General features: G+C 44.9%; 1 protein-coding gene across 1 annotated transcript in view; it reads left to right on the forward strand.

The window, feature by feature from the left end:
* PLEKHA5 (pleckstrin homology domain containing A5) overlaps positions 1-26,642 on the forward strand; it is a gene marked incomplete at both ends in the record, with an annotated part of 169,882 nt that overhangs the window by 136,152 nt on the left and 7,088 nt on the right. Inside the window, 11 exons of the mRNA XM_080705042.1 lie at positions 4,304-4,384; positions 9,170-9,205; positions 9,716-9,778; positions 11,317-11,397; positions 11,524-11,673; positions 16,837-16,938; positions 21,994-22,105; positions 22,572-22,618; positions 23,376-23,564; positions 25,190-25,310; positions 25,712-25,830. Coding sequence (XP_080561168.1) covers positions 4,304-4,384; positions 9,170-9,205; positions 9,716-9,778; positions 11,317-11,397; positions 11,524-11,673; positions 16,837-16,938; positions 21,994-22,105; positions 22,572-22,618; positions 23,376-23,564; positions 25,190-25,310; positions 25,712-25,830 — 1,101 coding nt within the window. The remainder of the gene's footprint in view (positions 1-4,303; positions 4,385-9,169; positions 9,206-9,715; positions 9,779-11,316; positions 11,398-11,523; positions 11,674-16,836; positions 16,939-21,993; positions 22,106-22,571; positions 22,619-23,375; positions 23,565-25,189; positions 25,311-25,711; positions 25,831-26,642) is intronic.

Below are 26,642 nucleotides of genomic sequence, written 5' to 3' on the forward strand. Positions count from 1 at the left end.
AAGCACTTGGGCAGGGACCAGCGGTCAGTGTCCTTCTCCCTGGAACCTTCCTCCAGCTTACCAGGCCAGCCAGCAGTGGTGACAGAGGCGAGGCGCTGGGGACGGCGACTGCAGAGGAGCAGGCCGGCTTCACAAGCCTCCCTGGGCCTCTCCTCGTGGCCAAGCCGAGCGTCTCACGCACTCCAGGCAGTAAACGGCATCAGCCTCAAACTGCCACGGAAAAGCAGGGCGCTTTTCATGGCAGACCACGGAGAGGACAAGCACATGGCCTTGGGGAAGGCAGGAAATTCATCTCTGTTTAGAACTCACATCTAAAACATCTTGAAGAGGAAAATAAACAGGGTCTCCCCAAGTCCCCGCACACTGGTCCTGAACCTGCACCCCACACCCTGCAGAGTGACTCATTCTACGAAGACTAAGGCGCTGGCGCAAGGTAGGAAGGCGCCGGTGCTTATCACGAAGAATCCTAGCCAGGCGTGGGGTGCACGCCTGTGGTCCCGGGACTCAGGACGCTGTGAGGCAGCAGGTCACAGGTGGACAGTCTCAGCAACACCGCCACACCCCGTCTGCAAAGAAAAGTGAAATAGGGCTAGGAGTGTGGCTTGGAGGAGGAGCCATGGCTTCAGTCCCCAGCACCACTAATATAAGTGAGGTAGAATCCTTGAATTTTATTCAAAGCCCAAAAGGAAATAGTTTTAACACAAATGCAGAAGCATGGCTAGCACGGCCTAATGTATCATTACGTCATTAAAATACAAGCCGATAAATCTCTGAATTAGTGTTAGAAACTTGGCTCTTTGGTGCCATTTCTGACTCTGTAAAAAGACACCACTGATAGAGCTTTCTACTGGAAACCAGGTCTTTGCATCTAGAGGATAGATGGTTTTTTATTTAAAGTGCAAATAGACTTTAGATTTACCCCTAGCAAAAGCAAGTATATTTTAACTAACAGAGATGTAAAATGTACAGTTTGAGAATGTTTTGGCCCTTAACAATGGCACATATTAATGTAATATTAAAATATTTGCAAAGGAGAAAAGTAGAAATAAATATGTAAACCATTTGCAAAGAGGAAAAAATTGTGAGCATTGCAGACATTATGTCCACAGTAAAGCATTTGTTCTTAAATGGGTCTTGAGTTCCCATGCTACTTCCTCTGCCCATGCACGCCGGGAATGAACATGGTAGTAGCCTCAGATAGTATTTTATTTGAAGTTAAAGAAACAAGGGCCATTAAACAAGGGAAACAGATTGAGCCATCAGATCTGTAAAAATTTGTCCAGTAGCCAGCCAACTTGGAGTAAAATTTCTGGAAAAGCGTGAGCTCAGACTTCAAAGTTTCCTTCACCGTGCACCATAGATCTCTAATCTGTCCTCGGGAAGAACAGGGGACGTAGTTTACCGTCTCGCTACCTCTTTTAAGTGCCATTGATGTCTCTTAAACAGGAGTACTATTTTTCTAGAGTTTTAGGAGAAACCAGGCATGAAGAAGTGATTCAGTTGCTTGAAGAGCCCTGGCTCACCTGTGGCGTGACTGCCCTTCAGTCATGGAGAGGCTCCTTTACGCTCTTCTGTTACCAAAGTCACTTCACTGCCCCTCTTCCCATCCAGCCAAGATGGATTTGAGCAGTCGCCAGACCCTCCAGGCCCAGGCGCCCGGGCCCGCGGATGTGCCTCGGGAGGTCCAAGGCCCTGGCACTGTGGCTACCTCGTGACCCTGCGCTCCGGAGCCTCGCCGGCCTGTCAGGCCGCTCCCATTCTGGTGTGCCGATGGACACGCTTACGTTGAATGAGCTGGGTCTTCTCGTTAGTTACTAGTGATGGACAGAAGCGCTTGAGGGTGTACAGAAACCATCCAGACCGCTCGTTCAAGAAGAGAAGGAAGCGCTGTGCACAGAATTCAGACTCAGGGAAGCTCATTAACGACAGATTGGAAGCCAGTGTTTCTCCTGGGAGTAAGATCCAGATCAGGGAAAAGTCATGCTCATTTGAATTTGGGGGCCTGCTGTATGGCATCATAGCCACTGGCCACACGTGGCTATTTAACTAGTTACATCTATATGAAAGTAAAACTTTATTTTCTCAGTTCCACTAGCCCCGTTTCAAGTACTGGCTGCAGTACTAGAACACACAAATTCAGAGCATTTCCATTATCACAGGAAGTTCTCTTAGGACAGCGCTGTTCCAGATGATCTATCATATCATCTGTGGGTGCTAGGGAGCACTGTGGATTGAAGCCAGGGCCTCCCACACGTGTAGAAACGCTAATTAAGCCACAGAAGAGCGTGGAGGCCGGCTCCTTGTCTCTGCTCACGGCTGACCTCTCTCTCCTCCTGCCTTTCCATGACCCCTGGTTATTCAGGAGCATCTACCCCATCCGTTAGAATATCCTGTTTCTTTGCTGTCACAGTTGGTCTGTTTTCTACAGAGATGAGGACCTTGAACCGATACTAAGATGTTGCTAGAAGCCGGGTGTGGTAGGGCACACCTGTAATCCCATCCTAGGGAGGCTGAGGCAGAAAGGCTGCAGGTTCAGGACCAGCCTTAGCCATTTAGCAAGACTCTCAGCAACATACCAAGACCCTGTTTCAAAATAAAAAATTTTAAACAGCCTGGGGATATAGCTCAGAGTTAAAATACCCCTGGATTCCATCCCCAGTACCCCAAAATAAATAAAATTTATAACCAGGCATGGTGGTACATACCTGTAATCCAAGTACTTGGGAGGCTAAGACAGGAGGATTGCACGTTCGAAGCCAGCCTCTATCGGCAACTTAGTGGGACCCTGTTTCCAAATAAAGTATAAAAATCGGTCTGGAGGTGTAGCTCAGAGATAGAAGGCTCCTGGGTTCCATCCCCAGTACCAAATAAAATAAAATAGTGAAATATGGACATGGTGGCAGATATCTGTAATCTTAGTACTTGGGAGGCTGAGACAGGAATAAATCCAGTTGGAGGCCAACCTCAGCACCCTAACGAGATCCTGTTTCAAAATAAAAATTAGGAGCTGGGCGTGGTGGCTCACCCTTGTCATCCCAGCATTTGGGAGGCTGAGAACGGAGGATCACGGTTCACAGACAGCCTCAGCTACTTAGTGAAGTCCTTTGCAACTCAGTGAGACCTTGTTTCAAAATAAAGAATTAAAAAAAATAGGGCTGGGGGTGTAGCTTAGCGGTCAAATGCCCCTAGGTTCCATCCCCTGACCCGCTAAATAAATAAATAAATAAATAAATAAATAAATAAGCGAGAGACATGGGCCAGAGGTGGAACGCCCCAAGTTCAATCCCCATTAACAATAATAATATAATTTAGCCTGAATAAAGTTTTTAATTGGAATATTGTTTAAAGGCACATGTTTCATTGTTTATTATTTAAAAATGGGCTAACCTTGTTTCTAGTCTGACACCCAAAGTTTATTGCATAAACCATTAATAACTAGGGTGAAAATAAAATTAAGTTTTAAAATTAGTTTTTAAGAGTTATTTTTTTCTTAAACTGTATGTGAATCTTATGTGCAGTAAACTTTTGCTGTAAACTGAGCAGAGTCAGGAAAGCGTGTCAGCCATGATAGAAATGCTTGCTTTTGGTTACATGAAAGGTAAAAGTCCAGTAAAACTCAGCGTCACATATTACAACTATAATTACCAGACCTGTCTGTTTACGAATGCTAAAAATTTTCTTGGCCATTTTTATTCTCTCTGTCCTGACGATTGTCTTTTGCACGTTAAGTGCAGAGCCTACTAAAACAAGAACTGTTTTCCTAGAGGCAGTAATTAAGTGCACCATCGCTGGAAATGTGGGCCGCAGCTTCGGCCTGACAAGATGTGCTGAGTCTGATAAAATGTCAATATCTGTAAAGAACGTATTTTTTTTTTTCTGATTGACCTTAAAAGGAACTGGATATAATTTCAGCTTTTTTACTGGACAAAATTAAATGATACTGTTTTCTCCTAAGCTCATAGGTTCTCACCCTTTAGATGTCTGTTGAATTATGATGCTTTATCTATCGTCTGTTCTGATATATGTAAGAATATTCATTAATTGACTATAATGTTTATAAGGTAAAGTCCAGTTGCAGCAACATTGCAATTAGTAAGTTCTTTATAGCCACGGATGTATTTTACGGTGTTTTCTACTTGTTTGAGATTGCTTATGTAAGTTAACCTGTCTAACCGTGGGTTAAGTGTAAACATCTGCGCTGATGGGAAGATATCAAAGTAGAGGCTATATTCACATGTCGTCTTTCAAATCTAGCTGTGCTGTAAACTGACGTTTGCTGTATGCTCCTCCTGATTTGAAATAGATGAAAGAAAACGAACCTATTATCACCATGGTTCACACAATGATTGAGAACTCGGCGCTAAGACCGCAACTGTACCAGCAAGTAAGGTCTTGGACCCTGAACTGTGCTGCCCTCCCATCTGCAAAACCCCCCAGCGAGCTTTGGTTTACCCTCAGACTTGCCCATGACATCAGTGTTCTCGTTTTGTTTTGCATTTGTGTTGATTTGGGAAACCACACGTCATCCGTGCTTTTTCAAGACGCTGCAGTATTCCTTGGCATGGCTTCGCTGAACATTACGCTGTTGAATTTACGTGTGCCATCTTCCGGACGTTTTTGTGTAGAGTATTTATTTAATTGATATGTACTTGGAGCTCTGCAGTCATTTGCAATTTTCTTGTATTTTTACTAGATTTCCACATGTTTCTATAAACTCTGAAGGCATTGCCACAGAGTTTGAGGGAAAAGTCTTTGTAAAATTGTTTTCCTTTTAGCCGGGCATGGTGACGCGTGCCTGTAATCCCAGTGCTTGGGAGGCTGAGACAGGAAGATTACAGGTTTGAGGACAGCCTCAGCAATTTAGTGAGACTCAGTAACCTAGTGAGACCCTGTTTCAAAACAAAAACAAAAAGGGCTCAGGGTAGAGCTCGGAGGTAGAATGCCCCTGGGTTCAATCCCTGATTCCACAAAAAAAAAAAAAAAAAGCAAATCGCTTTCTTCCCAAAAGCAGCCCCCTATACCTCCCTCATGCAGTGTTTCCAGAATAGAGTACATGGAAGGTATTGAAATCTCGTTTCCATACTAGATGGGGTAAAACCAAAAGACAGCCACATCTCACACATGGGCGCATTCTTCGGCACTCTTGTGTCTTATGCAGCCGTCAGGATGACTCCTTTTTGCCTCATTCTTCGCTCTAAATCAAAACAGGTGTCAAGGATGTGGCTGGTTAGTTTAGGGCCCGCTAGCCTGCAGATCTGCAATAGAAGCCATGCACATCTCTCTCTGGTCTCTCTGTATCTCATGGTGTAAGTGCTCCCAGCTGTGTGTTCCGCATCGGCTTCTCCACCTCGGCGCCTTCAACCCCTCCGGCCCGTGGCCTGTCACAGTACTTGGAAGCCACGGCAAAGAGAATTAACTAGCATGAAAAATGAATGTGGATTTTGGTGAAAGTATTAAAAGTACCTTGAGCTCACCCTGGCCTCCAGGCCTCTGGTTCATTCCATCCCCGGGTCTGGACCATGGCACCACATAACTGGGAGATTGAGACAGCTGCTGAGAGGGTGACTCCCTATTTTTGAGCCTAGTTTTAAAAATATTTATGATGGGCATGGGGTGGCACGCTTGTAATCCCAGTACTTGGGAGGCTGATACAGGAGGATCCCAGATTCGTAGCCAGCCTCAGCTACTTAGTGAGGCCCTCTGCAACTCAGTGAGACCCTGTTTCAAAATAAAGGATAAAAAACAGGGCAGGGGGTGTAGCTCAGAGGTGGAATGCCCCTGGGTTTTTCCCCAGTACCACACACACAAAAAAAAATAAAAGTCTCTAGATTTTAGAACTTTGATACTCCCTTCCAGAGTACCACAGTGCAAACCTCGCCACGTGTTCTGAAAGCCTTACGTTTTCAGAGCCTGACGCTGCCGTTAGAACATGTCATCTTGTCCACTGACCTTCAATACCGAAAGAACAGTGTATTTGGATAAACATATCCATTCATATTAATACTTGAAAGAAAAAACCCAAAACTGTTGAGAACATGAAGAGCTGCGTATCTGAGCAACTCCTTCCCGGGGCCATATTAGCCTGCTGCTTCCAGGCTAGGGGCCTCGGGCTGCCTCTTATCTTATTGATTGGTTGATGCTGGGGCTTGAACCCAGGGGCATGCTACCTCTGAGCTACACCCCAGCCCTATTTCACTTTTATTTCTTTTTTATTAACTCCTTTAAGCAGGAGCTCAGTAGGTTGGTGAGAGTCCACTACTTACTGCGGCTTTTTCAAGCCTTTTATCCTCCCGTGTCATCTTCCCAAGTCCTGGGATTACGAGCGTGCACCACCACACCCAGCTTCCAAGCGTTCTTATTTTAGTTAGCCACTAGCAGAGTTAGTAAAATGACTTAATTGTTGCAGAGCTTTTTTTCTTTTTCTTTCTTTTTCTATTTTTTCATGTGTGGTACTGGGGATTGAACCCAGAAGCAATCTACCTCCAAGCTAAGCCCCAGACCTTTTGATTTTTTGTTTTTAAATAGTCTCACTAGGTTGTGAAGAGCCTCGCTAAGTTGCTGAGACTGGTTTTGAACCTAAAACTGAGTGCTAAATAGATGAGCATCTAATCAAAACAAATCCTCTGCATTTATCAGTCATACTACTCCCTGTCATGGTTACATTTTTCTACCAGAGTCTCTATAAGATGATTAATATTAGTGTAGTCACCTGAAGGATTATTGCTCTAAAAGATATAGATATCAGTAAATGCCTAGAGTTCTGTAAGCATTTTTTAAGAATTGTTGGATATAATGTCTAATTTATCACATTTAAAAATACTTACACTGGGCATGTGGTGTATGCCCGTCGCCCCAGTACTTGGGAGGCTGAGATGGGAGGATCGCAGGTTCACAGCCATCCTCGGCAGCTTAGCGAGACCCTCGGAAACTTAGACCCTATTTCAAAATTAAAAAAAAAAAAGGGTGAGGGATGTCTCTCAGAAGTGGAATGCTCCTGGGTTCAGTCCCCAGCACCACAAAAATATAAATAAATTACTTATATTTATACATATGAGGATGACTGGGCCGGGTGTGGTGGTGGCTGCCTGCCATCCCAGTACTTGGGAGACTGAAACAGGAGGGTCACACTTCTGAGGCCAACCTCAGCAACAGAGCAAAAGACCTTGTTTCAGAATAAAAAATTAATTAAATAAAAGGGCTGGGTGTGTGCGACTTAAAGATAGACTGCCCTGTGTTCAATCCCTAGTACCGAAAAAAGGGGAAAAAAAGACAAATGTGTTCAGTTTTCACGTAATGAGTATCTCTGCTAATATCTTTATCAATCTTCTAAGTATCTTTATTACCCTTGTTAATAAAGTACTTGAAAAAATTAGTACTAAAAACAGAGGTACAAGAGAATCGATCTGCTGTATGTTATATTTACATGGCTATAAAGACTCATCCCTGAAAAGTTCTGAGTGCACAGTAGACATTTTTTATAATTTGCCAGCTGACATGCAAGTGAACCTGCAGGAAGACGCCCTAAATAAAATAACATGCCAAGCCAGGCGCGGTGCTGTGTACCAGCCATCCCAGCCACTCGGGGGTCTGCGGCAACACCATCAGTCAAAGTAAAATAAAGAGGGGTAAGGATTTAGCTCAGCGGCAGAGCCCGGGCCGGCATGTCCGAGGCCCTTGATTGGGTCAGCAGCACTGCCAAAAAAAACCACCAACAAGAAGCATGCCAGCACACCACGCCGAGCCTGGCACACTCCTGTAATCCTAGGATTTGGGGAGCTGAGGCAGGTGGGTCGCCTGAGCAACTCAGCGGCGAGGCCCTCAGCAACTTAGCGAGACGCTCTTTCCAAATCAGAGGGGCTGGAGGTGTAGCTCAGAGGCAGATATCCCTCAGTTCAGTCCCCAGTAACACACACACACACACACACACACACACACACACACACACACACACAGTACCAGTTCTCTAAATATTTTACTAAGTTTCCATTTTTTTCTTTTCACTCTTGGATGTAGAATATAACTCATATTTTAACCTAGATGCTCAAGTTCCATGATTTAGTAAAAATGTTTCATATTTAACTTTAAATATTAAGCAGAGTATATTAGAACATTATGGTAGCTCCAGGCCTTTTTCATCGTTAATTTCTTATAAATGTGAAAAATATAATTCCAGCATTTTCTTATATCTTTTATCATGAATTTGAGCATTTTTTTCTTTCATTGATTTTTTTCAAGTAGGAGTATAAATTATTCTCTTGAGTTTAGGTGCTTTAACTTAGGATGACAGTTGGCAGGTCTCCGAACACTGTTGGGTGATCTTTATTTGAAACAGTATGCAAGTATTCTGACTTGCCATTCAATTCATTTTTCATGTAGCATTCATTTCTATGAAAGTTTTGTGGTTTAGCGATCACTGCACACCCTTCCGTAATCACAGACTCATTGCATGAGGCGTGTGAAAGTAGCGTCTTGAAGCAGAACATGTAAATCCAGGTTTATTCTCTGTTGGGAATGTTTTTATTTTTTGCCTTCTGATCCCCACATTTCTAGATTCCTGTCAAAGTTCCTGCTATTTATATTATGCCTCCTTTAAAGATGTAACTGTCAAGCAGTTTTTTTATACAGAAGATGTATTTGTCATTTATACATTCTTAAGCACTTAGAGATATCTATGTGGAGTTTTTTTCCAAACTACATTATAACTGGGGCAGATTGCTCCCACCCCTCCGTGTGAGGACTGCGCCACTTGATAGCTGCGATGAGCCCCGTGTGATCTTTCCTCCTGCCTTGTTACTGTCTAGCTGTGCTTTTAAAATCAAAAGGCAGGAAAATGGTGCAGTATTGCCTGCAGGCGACCCCGCTGCGATCTGTGGTGGACCCGCCGAGGTGGCCGTGGGATCCCGGTAAGCTCTCAGAAACAGGATGTGTGTGACCAGAGATATTTGGGAGAAGCTGAAGATAGGATGTTTAAGTAAACTGGATAATGATTTCTAATGCTATGGTAATACTCAGGGAGTCCATCAAAGCATTAAAAACTTTGAGCTTGGTTATCCACAGTTTGTAAGGCAGGCTTTAAGTTTTTAAAGAGATTTTAAAATGAGATTTTATGAGATTTTAAAGTATTTTCTTTTTTCAATTAAATCCGACCTTTTCCTCCATTATCTTTTAGTTCTTAAGACAGAAGAACAAGATAAGTCTCTATTGTGTATGTGTTTCTCTATCCCGCGTCTGTCTGCAGTGTGTGGCGGGTCTTGTTAATACAGCTGTACTGAGGCGTGTTGCATTGGAGCGCGCACGTACACAGTGCGCACTCGTGTGGACTCTAGGAAGGATGGTCTGACTGTTGAACTGTGCCTGGGTCAGGTATCGGAGGCGGTGCATTTGCTACGATTGTATTTGTCAATTTTTTCATGAAAATAATCTCTGTCTTTTTAAAATGGCAACTGTAAGGTGCTGTATTAATTGTGTTTGACCAGCTTATTGTTGGACAAGCTTAAGTCAACACCATGCTTATGTATCTTGCATTTTGTTTCGCTGTTAAGTATTTTTCTACCTTTGTACTGGTTTGGTGTTTGAATTAAATTATGAAAGCATAAGAATCATTAAAGTCTTGCTTTGGTCATATCATTATATACTGAACATAAGTCTGAAGCATTAACTCTCCACTGTTTTTACGTGTGACTTTTAAAGTTGGTTTGTGGCATTTTTCTCGCAGCTGTCACAAGATGAATGTAGAGGCACGCTGTACACGTACAGACCTGAGGAAGTAGATATCGACGTGAGTATCGGCGTGATGCGTACCGAGCGCACTCGCCTGCATTCAGCCAAAACACTGCAGAGAACACACAAAATCTCCCTCCACGCATGTCCTCCAAAATGGCAATCAGTGAGTCAGCACCAGAGTCAATCATTGCTGCCTTCCATCTCCCGCGCCCTGGCGAGCAGTTGAACACACAAAGCATCACTTGCAGGAAAATAAGACACCGGTTTCCTTTAAACACACAGATGTAAGCCGGGCGTGGTAGTGCACACTTGTCATCCCAGTACTTGGGAGGCTGAGACAGGAGGATCCGGGTTAGCTACTTAGTGAGGCCCTCCACAGCTTAGTGAGACCCTGCTTCAAAATAAAGAATACCAAAAAAAAGGTATAATGCCCCTGTATTCAATCCCAGTACCACAAAAAAAGAAAAAAAAAAAAAAAAACAGATGCAGAGTTAGTTATGTGGACAAAACTCACCATGCCTCCTAAAGAAAGTATCAGCCAGGCTCTTTGCATGTGTGCATGCGTGCGTGCGTGTGTGCCTGCGCGCGCGCGCGCGTGTGTGTGTGTGTGTGTGTGTGTGTGTGTGTGTGTGTTACTAGGAATTGAACCCAGGGGCATTCTACCATCAAGCTACACCTCCAGCCCCAAATTTTTATTCTTTAATTTTGAAATGGGGTCTCACTAAATTGCAGAAGGCCTCACTAAGTAGCTGAGTCTGGCTGTGAACCTGCGATCCTGTCTCAGCCTCCCAAGTCCTGGGATGACAAGCGTGCGCTGCCACACCGAACTCCCAGCCGGGCACTCGGATGCTCTAACTCTCCATTTCAGCCAGAGAAGGCTCAAGGACAGCCTGTGACCCCAGTACTTGGAGGCTTAGACAGACAGGATTGCAGATTCACAGCCAGCCCCAGCCACTTCACTAGCCCCTTCACAACTTAGTGAGACTCTGTTTTGAAATAAAGAATATAAAATAGGTCTGAGGATGTAGCTGAGATGTAGAGTGCCCCTAGGTTCAATCCTCAAGTCCACCAAAAAAAGAAAAAGAATTGTGTATTGTGTATGTCACTTAGCTTACAGAGCAGATTATGGGTTGAAAATGTTCAGAGTTAAAGTCACAGGCTGCTTGGTTATTACGGAATTACGGATATTTTGAAATATGTAAGTTACATAGTATGGTTGAAATGCATATTCTATTTTTTATAAACTATATTTTCATGAGGGGTGCTAGGGATTAAACCCAAGGCATGATACCCGCAAGTGCACTCCCAGCCCTGTTTTATTTTTGGAAACCGGATCTCACTAAGTTGCTGAGAACCTCACTGTACTTTTGAGACTGGCTTCCAACTCCTGGATCTTCCTGTCTCAGCCTCCCGAGTACTGGAGTCCCAGTACTCGGGAGGCTGAGTATTTGAATTCTAATGGTATTTTAATTTTAATGGTTCTTATCATAATAAACAAACTAAGTATTTCTTGACTGTTTAAAATCTCTACCTAGCTCCAGTTACAGGGCAAGTAAGAAATTGCTAACGAAAGTCATCTTCTCGCAATCCTAGACCAAGTTAAGCCGATTATGTGAACAAGACAAAGTGGTCCGCGCCCTGGAAGAGAAGCTTCAGCAGCTCCACAAGGAGAAGGTAGGACGCCCGTGTTCGTGACCTGCGCTTGGCGTTGCCGTTCACGATTGTCATCTGGGCGCTGCTAACTAAAGTGAAGAGTCGATGCAACCGCCAGAACAGTGTGATTCTTTTTTATTCTAACAGTACACGCTTGAGCAAGCTCTGCTGTCAGCCAGCCAAGAGATAGAGATGAATGCAGATAACCCGGCCGCCATTCAGACCGTGGTGCTGCAGAGGGACGACCTGCAGAACGGGCTGCTCAGCACGTGTCGCGAGCTCTCCCGGGCCACAGCGGTGAGCGCTCTTCCAGGCAATCACTGGGATCTCAACACTGCTCTTTTCTCTCTGTACAGCCTTTAGGGTTGTCTTGTGTTAGTGGGCAAGAATGCTGATGTGCTGTTATACGTGTGTCTAGGAATACAAAAATAGATGGTGACCTTTATTTCAGTAACTAGTGGGCATTTTGTTCTTTCTAAAATAGATGTTTTGGAGAGAAGATAAGTACTACTGTTTGTTTTTGTTTTGTTTTGTTTTGTTTTTTGTGGTATTGGGGTGGAACCCAGAGGCTTTCTACCTCTGGGCTATACTCCCAGACCTATTTTATACTTTATTTGGAAACAGGGTCTTACTGAGTTCCTGAGAGCCTCACTAAGTAGCTGAGGCTGGCTTTGAACCTGTGTGATCCTCCTGTCTCAGCCTCCCAAGCACGGGGATTACAAGCGTGAGCCACCACGCCCAGCCTCCTGTTTTTTTTTTTTTTTAACCTGTTATGCAAATAGAAATTTCTTAGGTATGCATTTATTGCATTCAGGAAAATATTTTGTGACTGTGGTAATGGACTCATCCAAGCATTTCAGTAAAAAATAAATTCAAGCCATTTCAACAAAAAGCCCCTGTGCAAAGGCTGTAAGAAGCCACTGGTGTTCCGTTTTGTAGCTACAATGCAGTCTAAATCTGGATTATTGGGTTGAGCCAGAAATATGACTGGTAAAATCTGCGACCACCATGTGGTGGTGTGACTTCACACTTCCTGCCTAGGAGCTCTTACAGTGAGCATCTGTGAATCCAGCAGACAGCTTCCCATCCCTGCGGTGCGGCCCTCCAACACAGCCAAGCGCCTGCCCGGGGCCTGTGAACACGCCCTGCCAGAGCCACCTCACTACTGGAAAACACTGGCACCCTTTGCCTCTCCCTTCTCGGGCTGTTTAGGGGAACAGCGGCCTCATAAGAAGGCCCACAACAGATTCCCTGCGTGGTTTCCATTAAGTTAATATCGTAAACATAGTCTGGGTTTTCATTTAGAGGGGAGAGTTGGTTTTTTTGGTTTTCTTGAGGGTCTTTGTTTGGTTTTTGATTTTGTTTTGCAGTGCTGGGGAAGGAACCCAGGGGCATTCAACCTCCCCGCTACACCCCCGGCCCTATTTTTCATTTTTTATTTTGAAACAGGGTCTCACTGAGTTGCAGAGGGCCTCACTAAGTAGCTCAGGCTGTCCGCGAACCATAATTCTGTCTCAGCCTCCCCAGTGCTGGTATGACATGCATGCACCCCCACAGCCAGCCTTTTGTTTTATTTTGTTTTGCTTTTTGAATTAAACCCAGGGGCACTCTACCTCTGAGCTATACCCCCAGCCCTTTTCATTTTGTAAATTTTGAAACAGGATCTTGCAAAGTTGCTGAGGGTGTTGAACCTGCAGTCCTTCTTTTCAGCCTCCCAAGTACTAGAAGCAGCGTATACCACCGTGTCATTATTTTAAGTAAATGAAAACCTAGTTTTTTCCAAGCGTATTAAACACATCTTAACCCCAGGTACTCGGGAAACTTAATTCGGGAAGATCATAAATTCAAGGCCAAGCCGGGTGTGGTGGTGCACACTTGTAATCCCAGTACTTGGGAGGCTGAGACCGGAGAATCATAGGTTTGAGGCCAGCCTCAGTACACACATAAAGGCAATATATGCACCTGAAATGCTCTAGAGTGTTCGCTGGGCTGGGCTGCCGCTCGGGGAGCAAGCGCTTGCCCAGCAGGTGAGAGTCCCTGGCGAGGTGTGGACGAGAAATACAGGGAAGTGAAGGGTTGTCCTTACAGGACAAACCCTCGAGCCCCCGCCTGAGAGGTGAGTGTGGAGGAGACGTGGTCAGAGAAGCAGGGTATAAAACCGACTGACGAAGAGTCGTGTCTGAGGAGAGAGGACATCAGTAAGTTAGCCTTCCATCACATCAGAAACAACTTAGAAGAGCAAAGATTTCCTTCTGCCTCGCGGTTTTGGCCAACCTCATGGCTTTGGGCCTCTTTGAGGCAGGACGTTGTGGCGGAAGGGGTAACCCGAAAGCCACCGCGCTCAGGTGGCAGGAAGCTGGGGCGGGCAGGAGGCCCACCCAGGGCCGCCGCAGGGACCACCTCTCCGGCCTGGTTCACCACCCAGAGGCCATTCAACAACAGTGACGCGACCGCTCTGCGCAGAGCTCTCAGGAGCCAGGCTCGACCCCGGCCCCACCTCTGGCCGCTGCTGCAGTGATGACCAAGTCTAGCATTGAGCTTTGAGAGGACAGTTTACGTCCAGAATGGAACAGACCCGTCAGCGCCAGCTGTGGAAAGCTCAGTGAGAGCCAGGTGCGGTGGTGACGCCCGCAGCCCCAGCACTTGGGAGGACGAGAAAGGATTGCAGGTTCACGGCCAGCCTCCGCCATTCAGTGAGGCTCTCAGCAACCTGATGAGATCACGTTTCAAAATAAAAGAATAAAATTGGGCTGGAGGTGTAGCTCAGAGACAGAACATCCCTGGGTTCAGTCCCCACTACCACAAAAAAAAAGAGAAAAGCTTAGTGCGGTCCCTGTGACAACCCAGGTCAATCAACATGGCAAGCCTGACTAACATTTACTTAGAAACCAATGTAGCATCCCTCTCTGAGAGTCCGGTTTTAGAAAGCTCCTTCCCCTAACAACTGGATTTAGTAACTTCAGTCTCGCCAGGACTCTTAGAATTTGCTCCATCACAAGGTCACCTCCAGCCCTGAAGGGAAGTTTGTTAAAATGATTTAACAGAGCCGGGCACTGTGGCCCATGCCTGCAATCCCAGCACTTGGGAGGCTGAGACAGGAGGATCACAGTTTGAGGACAGCCTCAGCAAGTACTGAGAGAGGCTCTCATCAATCCAGCAAGACCTTGTTTTAAAATAAAACAAGGAGATGTAGCTTTGAGGTATAATGCTCCTGGGATTCAATCCCCAGTGGAAAGAAGGGAGGGAGGGAGGCGGAGGGGAAGGAAAGGAGATGTTTGAGATGGTTTTCGTTTTGTTTTGTTTTGGGGGGGTAATGGAAATGGAGCCCAGGGGCTTCCTACCTCCGGACTACACTCCCAGACCTGTTTTATACTTTATTTGGAAACAGGGTCTCACTGAGTTGCTGAGAGCCTCACTAAGTAGCTGAGGCTGGCTTCGAACCCGCGCCATCCTCCTGTCTCAGCCTCCCAAGCGCGGGGATTACAAGCGTGCGCCACCACGCCCAGCTGAGATGTTTTTACTTAAAAACTGTGAATCCCAACAAGGCTCAATATTTAGTTACTATTTCATTGTAAATACAGGAAACAGAAACACATGCTGAATTCAGTTGGGAAAGTATAGAATAGGAGAAAATCTACAGAACAGATAACCTGGTGTCGTAAAAAATGAGTGCCCGTGCTGGTACTTGGAATCCCAGTACTTGGAAGGCAGAGACAGAAGGATTGCAGGTTCGCAGCCAGCCTTGGCAACTTGACAAGGCTCTCAGCACCCTCGTGAGCTCCTGTTCCCAAATAAGAAATAAAATTGGGCAGGGGGTGTAGCTTGGAGGTAGAATTCCTCCGGGTTCAATCTCTAGCATGTACACACACACACACGCACACACACGTGGCAGGGTGTGGGAACAGCTCAGGAGCTGAGCACAAGGCCTGCAGTTTGAGTCCTAGTGTTGCAAAGCAGAGTAAGTGGCCAGGGCACTGAGAGGTAAGTAGAAGAATTTTTATAATTTAAACTTTTTATAAAGCAATTTAAGTTGAGCTTGGTGGCACACACTTGTAATCTCAGTACTTGGGAGGCCGAGACAGAAGGATCACAGGTTCTCGGCCAACCTTAGTGAAACCTGTTTCAAAATAAAAAGTAAAATAGGGGCTTGATGTGGTGGTGCACACCTATAATCCTAGCGCTTGGGAGGCTGAGACAGACGACCGAAGCCAACAAAGACCTGCAGCAACTTAGCAAGACCCTAGTAAAATAAATAAAAATTTAAAAACAAAGTGAGAGAAGGCGGGGCCTGTAGCTCAGAGGTAGAATGCCACTGGGTTCAATTCCTAGTGCTGCACACAAAAAGAGTGTATTGTGTGTATATATATTGGTCATTCTAGTATATTCTAGTATGTTCTACAGTAACCCCCAGGTGGGCCGATACAGACTGGCTGTGCAGTGGTGGAACATGCTAGTTTTGAGACAGGGTCTTGTAAAGCTGCCCGGCTGTCCTTGAACTTGCTGCCCCCTGCCTGGGGTCTTGCTAAATTGCCAGTACTGGCCTCAGACCTGCAGTCCCCTGTCTCAGCCTTGAAAGTTTTATTTATGCCCTGTCTGCATTTTAGGAAATTACCTTCAAGGAAAAAAAAAATTACCCTATTACCAAGAATAAATAAACTGTTTTCTCAAAGTTACACTCTTTTAATCATCTTAGAGTCAGCTTTAGTGTTATGGAATAAACAATATTAAGGTGAGATTTGTTTTTAGTAAATTTGACTACAATGTCAACACAGTATTAAATGCTTAAATTATCCAGTAAATACTTGTCAAATTGAGAAAAAAAAAAGGGAGAAAAATAGTATAGGGAAATGAGTCATAAAAATTTTTGTTTAGCTGGGCCTGGTGGCGCATGCTTGTCATCCCAGTACTTGGGAGGCTGAGACAGGAGGATCACAGGTTCACGACCAGCCTCAGCTACTTAACGAGGCCCTCCACAACTTAGTGAGACCCACCTTCTAAGTACTGGGATTACAAAAATAATTTTTTTGTGTGGTACTGGGGGGTGGAACCCCAGGGCTTTCTACCTCCGGGCTACCCCCCTCCAGCCCTATTTTATTATTTATTTGGAAACAGGGTCTCACTAAGTTGCTGAGAGCCTCACTAAGTAGCTGAGGCTGGCTTTGAACCTGTGTGATCCTCCTGTCTCAGCCTCCCAAGCACTGGGATTATAAACATGTGCCACCACACCCAGCAAAAAACTTATTTTTTTTTTAAATAAAAAAAAATAGGGCTTTGGGTATATAGCTCCGAGGCACAATGCCCCTGGGTTCAATCCTCAGTACTGCAAAAAAAAAAAAAAAAAAAAAAATTGTTTTAACCCATAAGAAGTACATGGTTTTCTAAAATCTACAGAGATTACAAGTATGGTGATTTTTCATAGAAGCACATTTCTCAGCAAGTAATCTGCTCTCCTTGCTGCAGGAGCTGGAGCGAGCTTGGCGAGAGCACGACAAGCTAGAGTACAGCACGACCGTCACCAGGAACCAGATGCAGGAGCAGCTGGCCCGGCTGGGGGAGGTCCAGGTACGAGGCCGGCCTGTGGGCGTGTTTCCCTGGTGGTGACCCCACCCTGCAGCTGCCTCCCTTTGCTCGTGTGTGCCCCAGCAGTCCCACGTGTGGGCTCCCTAGCCGACCCTTGGATGCTTTGTATGGTAGCGGTCTTACTTTCCCTCAAAGTAACCCTGCTCTTGGACACATGGTGAGCCCTGAGTGTTCTGTAGTTCCAACTAACAGTCTCAGCTCTGTCAGCAGTGTCTATAAATTTGGATACATATTCGTGTGCGTGCGTGCGTGCGTGCGTGTGTGTGTGTGTGTGTGTGTGTGCGCGCGCGCGTTTTATACTAGGGTTTGAAACCAGGGTTGTTCTACCTCTTAGTTACAACCCCATACTTTTACTATTTTTGAAACATGGTCTTGCTAGGTTGCTTAGAGCCTCACTACTTGCTGAAGCTGCCCTTGAACCCACAATCCCTCTGTCTCAGCCTCCCCAGTACTGGGATCACTGGCGTGCACCACCATGCCCACCTGGATTCATATTCTAAGTCCAACTGTTTCAGTTGGTATTGAGCTGTCTAAGTATATGAATTTATCAAATGATGGTTATTTTGATTTTTTTTCCCCGCGGGTTTGGGGATGAAACCCAGGGGCATTTGACCTCCTAGCTACACCCCCTTCCCTATTTTTTATTCTTTATTTTGAAACAGGGTCTCACTAAGTTGGAGTGGCCTCACTAAGTAGCTGAGGCTACTTAGTAGCTTAGTCCGTGAACCGCGATCCTCCAGTCTCAGTCTCCTGAATGCTGGGATGACAAGTGTGCGCCACCACGCCCGGCATTGATTTTTAAAAATAATTATGCTACTCCATTCTGTTTAAAATGTCTCTCTTTGTTTGTTAAACTGCTGTTTGGTTCGTCTTGTCTAATAGCACTGACATATTAGATTGGGAAACAAGCGCGGTGTGGTGGTGCATGCCTGGGATCCCAGTACTTGAGAGGCTGAGACAGGAGGAGCACAGGTTTAAGGACAGCCTCAGCAACCTAATGAGACTCTCAGCAACAAATAACAACACCTTTCTCAGATATCACACTGAGGAGTGGAGATAGTGTTATGAGGAAATAAAAATGTCACTTCCCGCTGTGACCCAACATGAATGTGATCATCTGCATTAGAAACCTGCTCAGGGGGCCTAACAGACAGATCAGTACAACAAGTAAAAGATTAGTGTAGGCTTGCAGGCACAACTCGGTGGTAGAGGACCTGCCTAGGATGTGCATGGCCTGAAAATGAGATATTGAATACAGCAGGGAAAAAAACATATCACTATCTTAGGTTAAAAACAACAACAACAACAAGTAGGCAGTTGAGTGTGGTAGCACACACTTGTCACCCCAGTACATGGAGGCTAAGACAGGAGGGTCGCAGGCCAGCCTTGGGAATTTAGTGAGGCCCTCCGCAGCTTAATGAGACTCTGCTTCAAAATAAAAACTAAAAAGGTCTGGAGGTGTAGATAAGAAGTAGAATGTCCCTGGGTTTAATCACCAGAAACACACACACACACACACACACACACACACACACACACACACACACGATGGGCAAACTATCTCTGAAAGGTTAAATAGTAAATATTTTAGGCATTGTAGACATAAACATTATGTCACATATTTAGTATTTCTTGTTTTTGTTTCTTTACAACCCCTTATAAGTGTAAAATTCATTCTTTAACTCACAGCACAAGCAAAAACAGACCTCAAGCTAGAATAGTTTGCTGTCTCCTAAATTAATCTAACAAAAAACTTCATGAAAATTTAATAGGTACATTATAGGACAAAAGATATGAATAGCATTGTAGTGCACACTTGTAATCCCAGTACTTAGGAGGCTGAGACAGGAGGATCACAGGTTTGCAGCCAGCCTGAGCTACTAAATGAGGCCCTCCACAACTTAGTGAGAACCTGTTTCCAAATAACAAATAAAATAGGGCTAGAGGTGTAGCTCAGACATAGAATACCCCTGGGTTCAATTCCTAGTACTGCCAAAAAACAAAAGGAAATATATAGTTGGTATACCATGTTTATGGATAGCCTCATTTAACATAACAGTGAAAATTCTTACCATAAACAAAATTTCCTTCCAACCAAATTTCCTGAAGAATTTTTTCTTTTCTTATTGGGGTGTGTGTGTGTGTGTGCGTGTGTGTGTGTGTGTGTGTATGCGCGTGCACGCGCTAGGGATTGAACCCAGGAGTATTCTACCACTGAGCTGTTATTTATTTTGAGACAAGATCTTGCTCATTTACACAGGCTGGTCTCCAATCTGGCAATATAGGCTCCAGCAGAATGTTTAAGAAAATTTTTGAATAGTCCTAATAACTACAAGTATATTGAGGAGCTCAAGTAGCTAGGATGTCTTTGTGAATGGCAGCGCTATGCTTGCAGTCTTACCTCTGTCACATCGTTCTAGACTCCATTTTCACAAATAGCTCTGCCTTGGTTCTCATGACCATACAGTGAAAACAACGATAAGCTACCCTTCCGTTACCTATCGTGAGTTACAAATGCATTGCCGCTTTTGAAGCACTTAGACTGGAATTTGTCACATAAAATACACTATATAAGTATTTGTTAAATAAATATGTAGCCGGGTGTGGTGGCGCACGCTTGTGATCCCAGCATTCGGGAGGCTGAGACAGAGGATCGCGGTTCATGGACAGCCTCAGCTACTTAGTGAGGTCCTTTGCAACTCAGTGAGAGCCTGTTTCAAAATAAAGAATAAAAAACAGGACTGGAGGTGTATCTCGGACATAGAATGGCCCTGGGTTCTATCCCCAGTACTAAAAAAAAAAAAGAAGGAAGGAAAGAGAATGCTGAACAGGATTTATCTTTATCAGAGTTAAAATTTTCTCTTCAATGAGCTGGGCGTGGTGGCGCACGCACGCTTGTAACGTGAAATTCGGCAAAGGAGCTGGACAGTAGCTCACACCTGTGATCCCAGCCACTAAGAGTCTGAGGCAGGAAAGTCATGAGTTCTAGGCCAGAAAATTTAGTAAGACCCTATTTCAAAATAAAAAGTAAAGCCAGGCATAGTGGAGCACACCTGTCATCCCAATATTTGTATGTGGGAGGCTGAGATTGAAGGATCGCAGGTTCGAGTACAGCCTCAGTAAGTAGTGAGATTCTCATCAACCTAGTGAGACCCTATTTCAAAATAAAAATAAAATATGGGCAGGGATGTAACTCAGAGGTAGAATACCCTTGGATTCAATTTCCAGTACCACCAAAAAATAAACAAATAAAAAGTAAAACAGGCTGGGGATGTAGTTCAGTTATAAAGGGCCCCAGTTCAATCTCCAGTATCACAAAGATAGAGGACAATAGATAGATAGATAGATAGATAGATAGACAGACAGACAGACAGACAGACAGATAAAATTCAGCAAGGGTTCACTTTCTAGATTTGCAAGGAGCTTTTTCTGTTTGGTTTGTAGAAAACAGTCCATTAGAAAAACATACAGAGAAGCCAGGTACAGTGGCTCACGTGTATAATCCCATTATTGGGGAAGCTGAGACAGAGAGATCGCAGGTTCAAGGCCAACCTCAGCAACTTAGACCTTGTTTCAAAATAAAAAATGAAGCCAGGCATGATGGCACATGCTTGTCATCCCAGCATTTGGGAGGCTGAGACAGGAGGATTGTGGTTCAAGGCCAGCCTCAGCTATGTAGTGAGGCCCTTTGCAACTAAGTGAGACCTTGTTTCAAAATAAAGAATAAAAAATGGGGCTGAGGATATCACTCGGAGGTAGAATGCCCCTGGGTTCCATCCCAAGTACTGCAAAAATAAGTGAATGAATACATAAATAATGAAAAGAGCCAGGAGCATAGGCTGGGGATAGAATGGCCCTAGGTCCATCCCAGTACAAACAGGCACAATAATAGGCAAAGAGCTGGAGTTTGAGACAGGAGGCTCGCAGGTTCAAGGCCAGCGCACAGTCACCCAGTAATTACTATTGCAAAATTAAAAGGTACTGGGTGTGTAACTCAGTAGTAGAGTGCTCCTGGGTTCAGGGGTTCAATCCCCAATACCAACAACAAAATAAAGGAAGGACAAAGGACTTGAGTAAATTCATAGATAGGAAAAGTCGGATTGCTAAGAGTGGGATAGGAGCCCTAGCCTCACAGAGGCAGTTATAGGAATCTGGCCAAAGAAAAGAAAGCAGACCTATCCCGAGCCCCGGGGCCTTGGGGCTGTGTAATCTGTATGTTAACAACACTCAGAACCGGGCGTGGTGGCGCATGCTTGTAATCCCCGCGCTTGGGAGGCTGAGACAGGAGGATCGCGCGGGTTCGAAGCCAGCCTCAGCTACTTAGTGAGGCTCTCGGCAATGTAGTGAGACCCTGTTTCCAAATAAAATAGAAAATAGGTCTGGGCGTATAGTCTGGAGGTAGAAAGCCTCTGGGTTCCATCCCCAGTACCACCAAAAAAAAAAAAAAAACACCACTCAGGGGTATAGACTTCGGACCTAGTCCTCTGAACCCCGCCGGTGGAAAAAGAGAAACTCTCCTTCCCAACCTGGTCTCCAGTTGGCAGAACGTCAACGTTGTTCACAAGTAACCAGAGAAAGGCAAAATCAACAAAAACCGAATTTGCATTGTAAACCTTTCAGATTAGCAAAAGCTGTATATGTATTTTAATTAAGGCAGAAGTGCTAAAGATCCTTTTTCTCCCCCTCAGAGTTATTTTGTCGTGACTTGGGATGAGTGGGTTTCTGTCTTCTTTGGTTTTAGTTTGTTTACCAAAGCTAGTCTCACTAATGGGTGGGATCATGAAAGATACTAGGCAAAAGCTTATTGGAAAGATGTAAAACTGGTACACTTAACCTCTGAAGAGTAAGCTAATTTTCTTTCTCTGCTTTTATCTTTTATCTTTGCTGCTGGGATGCAAAATTAGAAGGGTCACATGGTGCTGTAAAATATTCTTCCAACTTAGTCCATGACCGTTCTGATGTTAAGTGTAAACTTAGTGGGACGTACAGCTGATTGGCGTTGTTCCTCTACACGCTCTGTCCGTTTTCTGCTGGTAGACTGAATCAGCAGGAATCCAGCGCGCACAGATTCAGAAAGAACTTTGGCGAATCCAAGACGTCATGGAAGCGCTGAGCAAACACAAGCAGCAGAGAGGAGCGTCAGGAGCCGGTGAGTAAACAGATACGTAAGAAAGGGGCTGCGCAGTGTGCGGGGGCTCGCTCTGCGGCCGTGGCCAGAGTGTCTAAATGGAGTGAGATGCAGAACTGGTTTTCTCCTATTACTGTTTTTATGTCAGAAAACAAGCACTTTTTGTAACATCAGATCAATACATAAGCTTATAATCAAAAAGCAAAAGCTCCTCCCTCTGGGTAGGTGAGGTGGCCCCCCAAACTTGGGAGGTGGAGACAGGAGGACCGCAGGTTCGAGGCCAGCCTCGGCAACTTAGTGAGAATTTGCTTCAAATTTTAGAAAGGAAAAGGGTTGGTGGTGTGGCTCATAGGTAGAATACTCCAACAACAGAGGGCTTCGAAGCCGAGGGCTTCATTTAAAAGAGACACACTGAAACTGTTCTTTCTATAACTCTAGAAAGATGTGTTTAGTGCAAGGAGTTATATTCTCTAATTTTTTCTTATAGGTATGGCAGGATCCAAGCCTTTCTCCACAGTTAAGTACAAAAGCGAGGTAAGTTTGTATTGTTTAACTATAGATTGTTTTAAATGTTTAACACTTGAATTAGAATTGTCTTCTTCATTCTTGTAACAAATATGTCTTTTAAAGTGTATTGAAATATTTTAATCATGAAATTTGATTGGTTCAGTAATTTGATGCTTCTAACATGACTTTCTTTCCTTTTCTTAATGCCAAAAATACTTTTCATCTACATTAGAGCTTTAATACTGTCATGCTTTTTTAAAGTAATGAATACATATAGTGGTCTCTTATTCTTTGTAAATTTTGTAGGATGAGTGATAAATATGTTGGCTCTGTGTTCTGCATGGCATAAAGAAATTAGCACTACAAAGAGATACTGTCAACCTAATTGAAGACTCTATAATGAATTTTTATAAAAGCCAATCAAAGATAAATGTTTTTCTCTCACTTAAGCATTGCAAAAAATAAGGGCAAGGTTTTTAGCAAATACTTTTCTTTTTAGCATGAAATACTGTAGTTTCACACAGTAATCTGTCTCTGTGTTGAACTTTCCTGCAAAGCTAGTCTGTGTTACAGAAACAAACAAATGAAGCCATATCTATTCATAACCCAGTTATTGGCCATCATAAAATGTCTGGGTTTCGGTTTTAAGTGTGAGACTTTTGGCTTGGCAGTGTCCCTTTCAATGTCTTTAAGTAAATTTAAGTTAATATACCATTGCAATGAATTTAGATATGCTTAATTCAATCTGCTCGTCTAAATAAGGTGACTGTTCTACAATCTTTAGGAGGAGGAAGTAGCCCCACCTCGTCCTCCACTTCCTCGGTCCTATGAGTTTACAGAGCAGCCTCCCATAACCCCCCCTCTGCCCAGTGACAGCAGCTCCTTGCTCTGTTATAGCAGGGGCCCCGTGCATCTGCCTGGAGAGAGGAAGAGCCCCCAAGGTCAAGGACACCCAAGAGACGGATCTCACTGTGTAAGTGGCTGAGCAGCCACGCCGCGCCAGGCGCACAGGCCGGCCGCCAGGGCCCATCTGCTTTACACGCAGGCCCGTGTGTGCTCTAGCCCGCTTTCGCCCCATGTTCTTTTGTTCATAGATAACTTTATGATTTGCATTTTTCTGTTTTGGTTTTACCATGCTCACTTTTATTTCATGATACCTTATAATTTCATAACATTTTTTCATAAAGAAGTCATTTTACACATGTTGAAGGAGCCATTTTTTAAATATATTATTTTGGATATTAGAGGCATACTTATCTCTGTCCTTCCATCCTCCCTCCCTCTCTGCCTCTCTTTCTCTCTCTCTGCCTCTCTGTCTCTGTCTCTCTCTCTCTGTCTCTGTCTCTCTCAGTCTCTTTCTAGTTGGGGTTAGGATTGAACCCAGTACTACAGACTCAGCCTTTTTTTTTTTTTTCTTAAGATCTCACTGAGTTGTCCAGGCTGGCCTTAATTGCGATTGCCTGCCTGGCCTCCCTAGTAGGTGGGATTACAGGCATTCACCACTGTGCATGGCTAAAATTGTAGAAAAAAGGGAGAACGCAAGTGATTTTTACTAGGAATGGTACAAGGGTTGAGATTTGGGCAGTGTGGTGCTGGAAAGCCATTTCAAGTGTAGGACATCGCAGCCAGGTGTGCTAGTGCACTCCTGGAATCCCAGTACTTGGGAGGCTGACATAGGAAAATTACAGGTTCAGAGTCAGCCTCAGCAATTAGTGAGGCTCTCAGAAACTTACCAAGATCCTGCTTCAAAATTAAAATATAAGATAGGGCTGGGCATGTGGCTCAAAGGTAGAATGCCCTTTGGTTCAATTCCCTTTACCACCAAAAAAAAAAAAAAGATAAAAATGATGTGGGCATTGCCGGGGAAAAATGTTACTCCTGGAAATTGGAAATAAGAGGCTGGAAGTTAAGCAAAGAACTGAAGTGCAGCAAGCAGGGAGGATAGAATCGAGCTCTTTGGGGAGCGATAAGCTGTTCCTTGAGCACAGTGGAGAGCCAGGTGAACCCACTCAGGAGACCCCTGGAGGAAGAGTCACGGGTTAGCTCGTCACTGTAGACCTCGATTCCACCCTCATGAAGGCCGGGCTTTGGGCTGGAGGTTGGTTGGCTCAGTCGGTCCGCACAGGGACACACACAAAGCCGTTTTGTCCCAAAGAGAAATGTGCTTAATTTTAAAAGAAAATGATTTACCTATTAACAATTTTTCCAAGCTGGGAGTGGTGGCGCAATTAATCCCAGTACTTGGGAGGCTGAGACAAGAGGATTGCAGGTTCGCGGCCAGCCTCAGCTACTTAACGAGGCCCTCCACAACTTACTGAGACCCTGTTTCAAAGTAAAGAATAAAAAAAAATAGGGCTGGAGGTCCAGCTCGAAAGTAGAATGCCCCTGGGTTCCATCCCCAGTACCACACACACACACACACACACACACACACACACACTCTCTCTCTCTCTCTCTTTCTGCTTGGTTGTCATATACACATTCTTTGTAATATATCCTATAACTGGGTCTTTAAGTTTTAGAATTTGAGTGTAAACATTTTAAAGGAAACTTGCAGCCGATTTTTCCTTTTTGGTAATTACATGTCTTCCTTTCAAGGGTCCAGACTATAGACTCTACAAGAGTGAACCAGAGTTAACCACAGTGGCAGAAGTTGATGAGTCTAACGGAGAAGAGAAATCAGAGCCCACTTCTGAGACCGAGGCACCCGTCGCTAAAGGTGAGCTGACCTCGGTTTCCACGATGCCCTGGCACGCGTGCAAGGCCGCAGTCTCCTCTCCAGAACCTCAGGGGTTTCTCAGTGAAGCAATGTTGAGAGGCAGGCGTGATGGCACAGGCTTGTCATCCCAGCATTCGGGGGGCTGAGACAGGAGGATCGCGGTTCACAGACAGACTCAGCTACTGATTGAGGCCCTCTGCAACTCAGTGAGACCCTGTTTCAAATTAAAAAGGTTTGGAGAGATAACTCAGAGGTAGAAGAGCCTTGAGTTCCATCCCTAACACCAAACAAGTAAACAGACAAATAAATGTATGTAAATAAAAGAGCCTCGGAACGCATGCTATCCCAAGAAAGCCGGGTGTGTGAGTGGCTGCTTTAACCCACTGCGTTCCAACCCTCAGGTCCCCACTTCCCGGTCGGCATAGTCCCTCCAAGAACGAAGTCGCCGACACCCGAGTCCTCAACCATCGCTTCCTACGTGACCTTGAGGAAAACCAAGAAGCCGGTGGACCTGAGAACGGTAGTTAGAGGCAGCCTCTAGAAGGGCTCTCCAGCCAGCCACTGCGTTCGCTTGCCTTCCCAGCGTTAGGGTTCCCTGAACCTCTGTGACCCCCTCTTACAGGAGCACTAACTTTTTCTCACTACATTGGGGGAACTGACCCTGGGGTGTGCGGCCCGCCCTCCGCCCTCGCTGCCCCGGAGCTGCAGCCGGTGGCCGGCCTGCGCTGGGCCCTCGCCAGCCCGAGCCAGGCTGAGGAGCAGCAATTGGGACCGTGGAATCGATGCTGGGCGTTTTTATCTGTTGTCTATGGTGGTCAGACTGACTCCAGACCTAACTCGGGTCCCCAGAAGATGCTGAGGACTTTTAACTCTCCCCTAACCATTCTCTAGAAACTTGGGCTACAAAGACCTGGCATCTTTATCAGTGCTCTTCTTAAAGTGGGTGTAGTGGCACGCTCCTGTAATCCCAGTACTTGGGAGCCTGAGGTAGGAGGACTGCAGGTTCAAGGCCAGCCTCAGCAGATAATGAGACTCTCATTAACCTAGTGAGACCGTTTCAGAAGTAAAAATAAAATTAGGCTGAGGGTGTAGCTCAGAAATAAAAACGTCCCTGGGTTCAGTCTCCAATGCCAAAAAAAAAAACAGTCTTTCTTATTGATATAATTTAAGTTATAAGGAAAGACCAAAAGGTATTGCGAATGATAACATGTCTGGCTGGTGAGTGCTATTAAACCGTTCAGTTACGTGTGGGGGAGACCACTGCAGTCTTCAGATATGACAGTCTGACTGACAGAAGATGGTCATCTCAGCCAGCATAGTGCTGCATACCTG

The sequence above is a fragment of the Muscardinus avellanarius genome (assembly GCF_963383645.1).
Source record: "Muscardinus avellanarius genome assembly, chromosome: 11".
Taxonomy (NCBI): Eukaryota; Metazoa; Chordata; class Mammalia; order Rodentia; family Gliridae; genus Muscardinus; species Muscardinus avellanarius.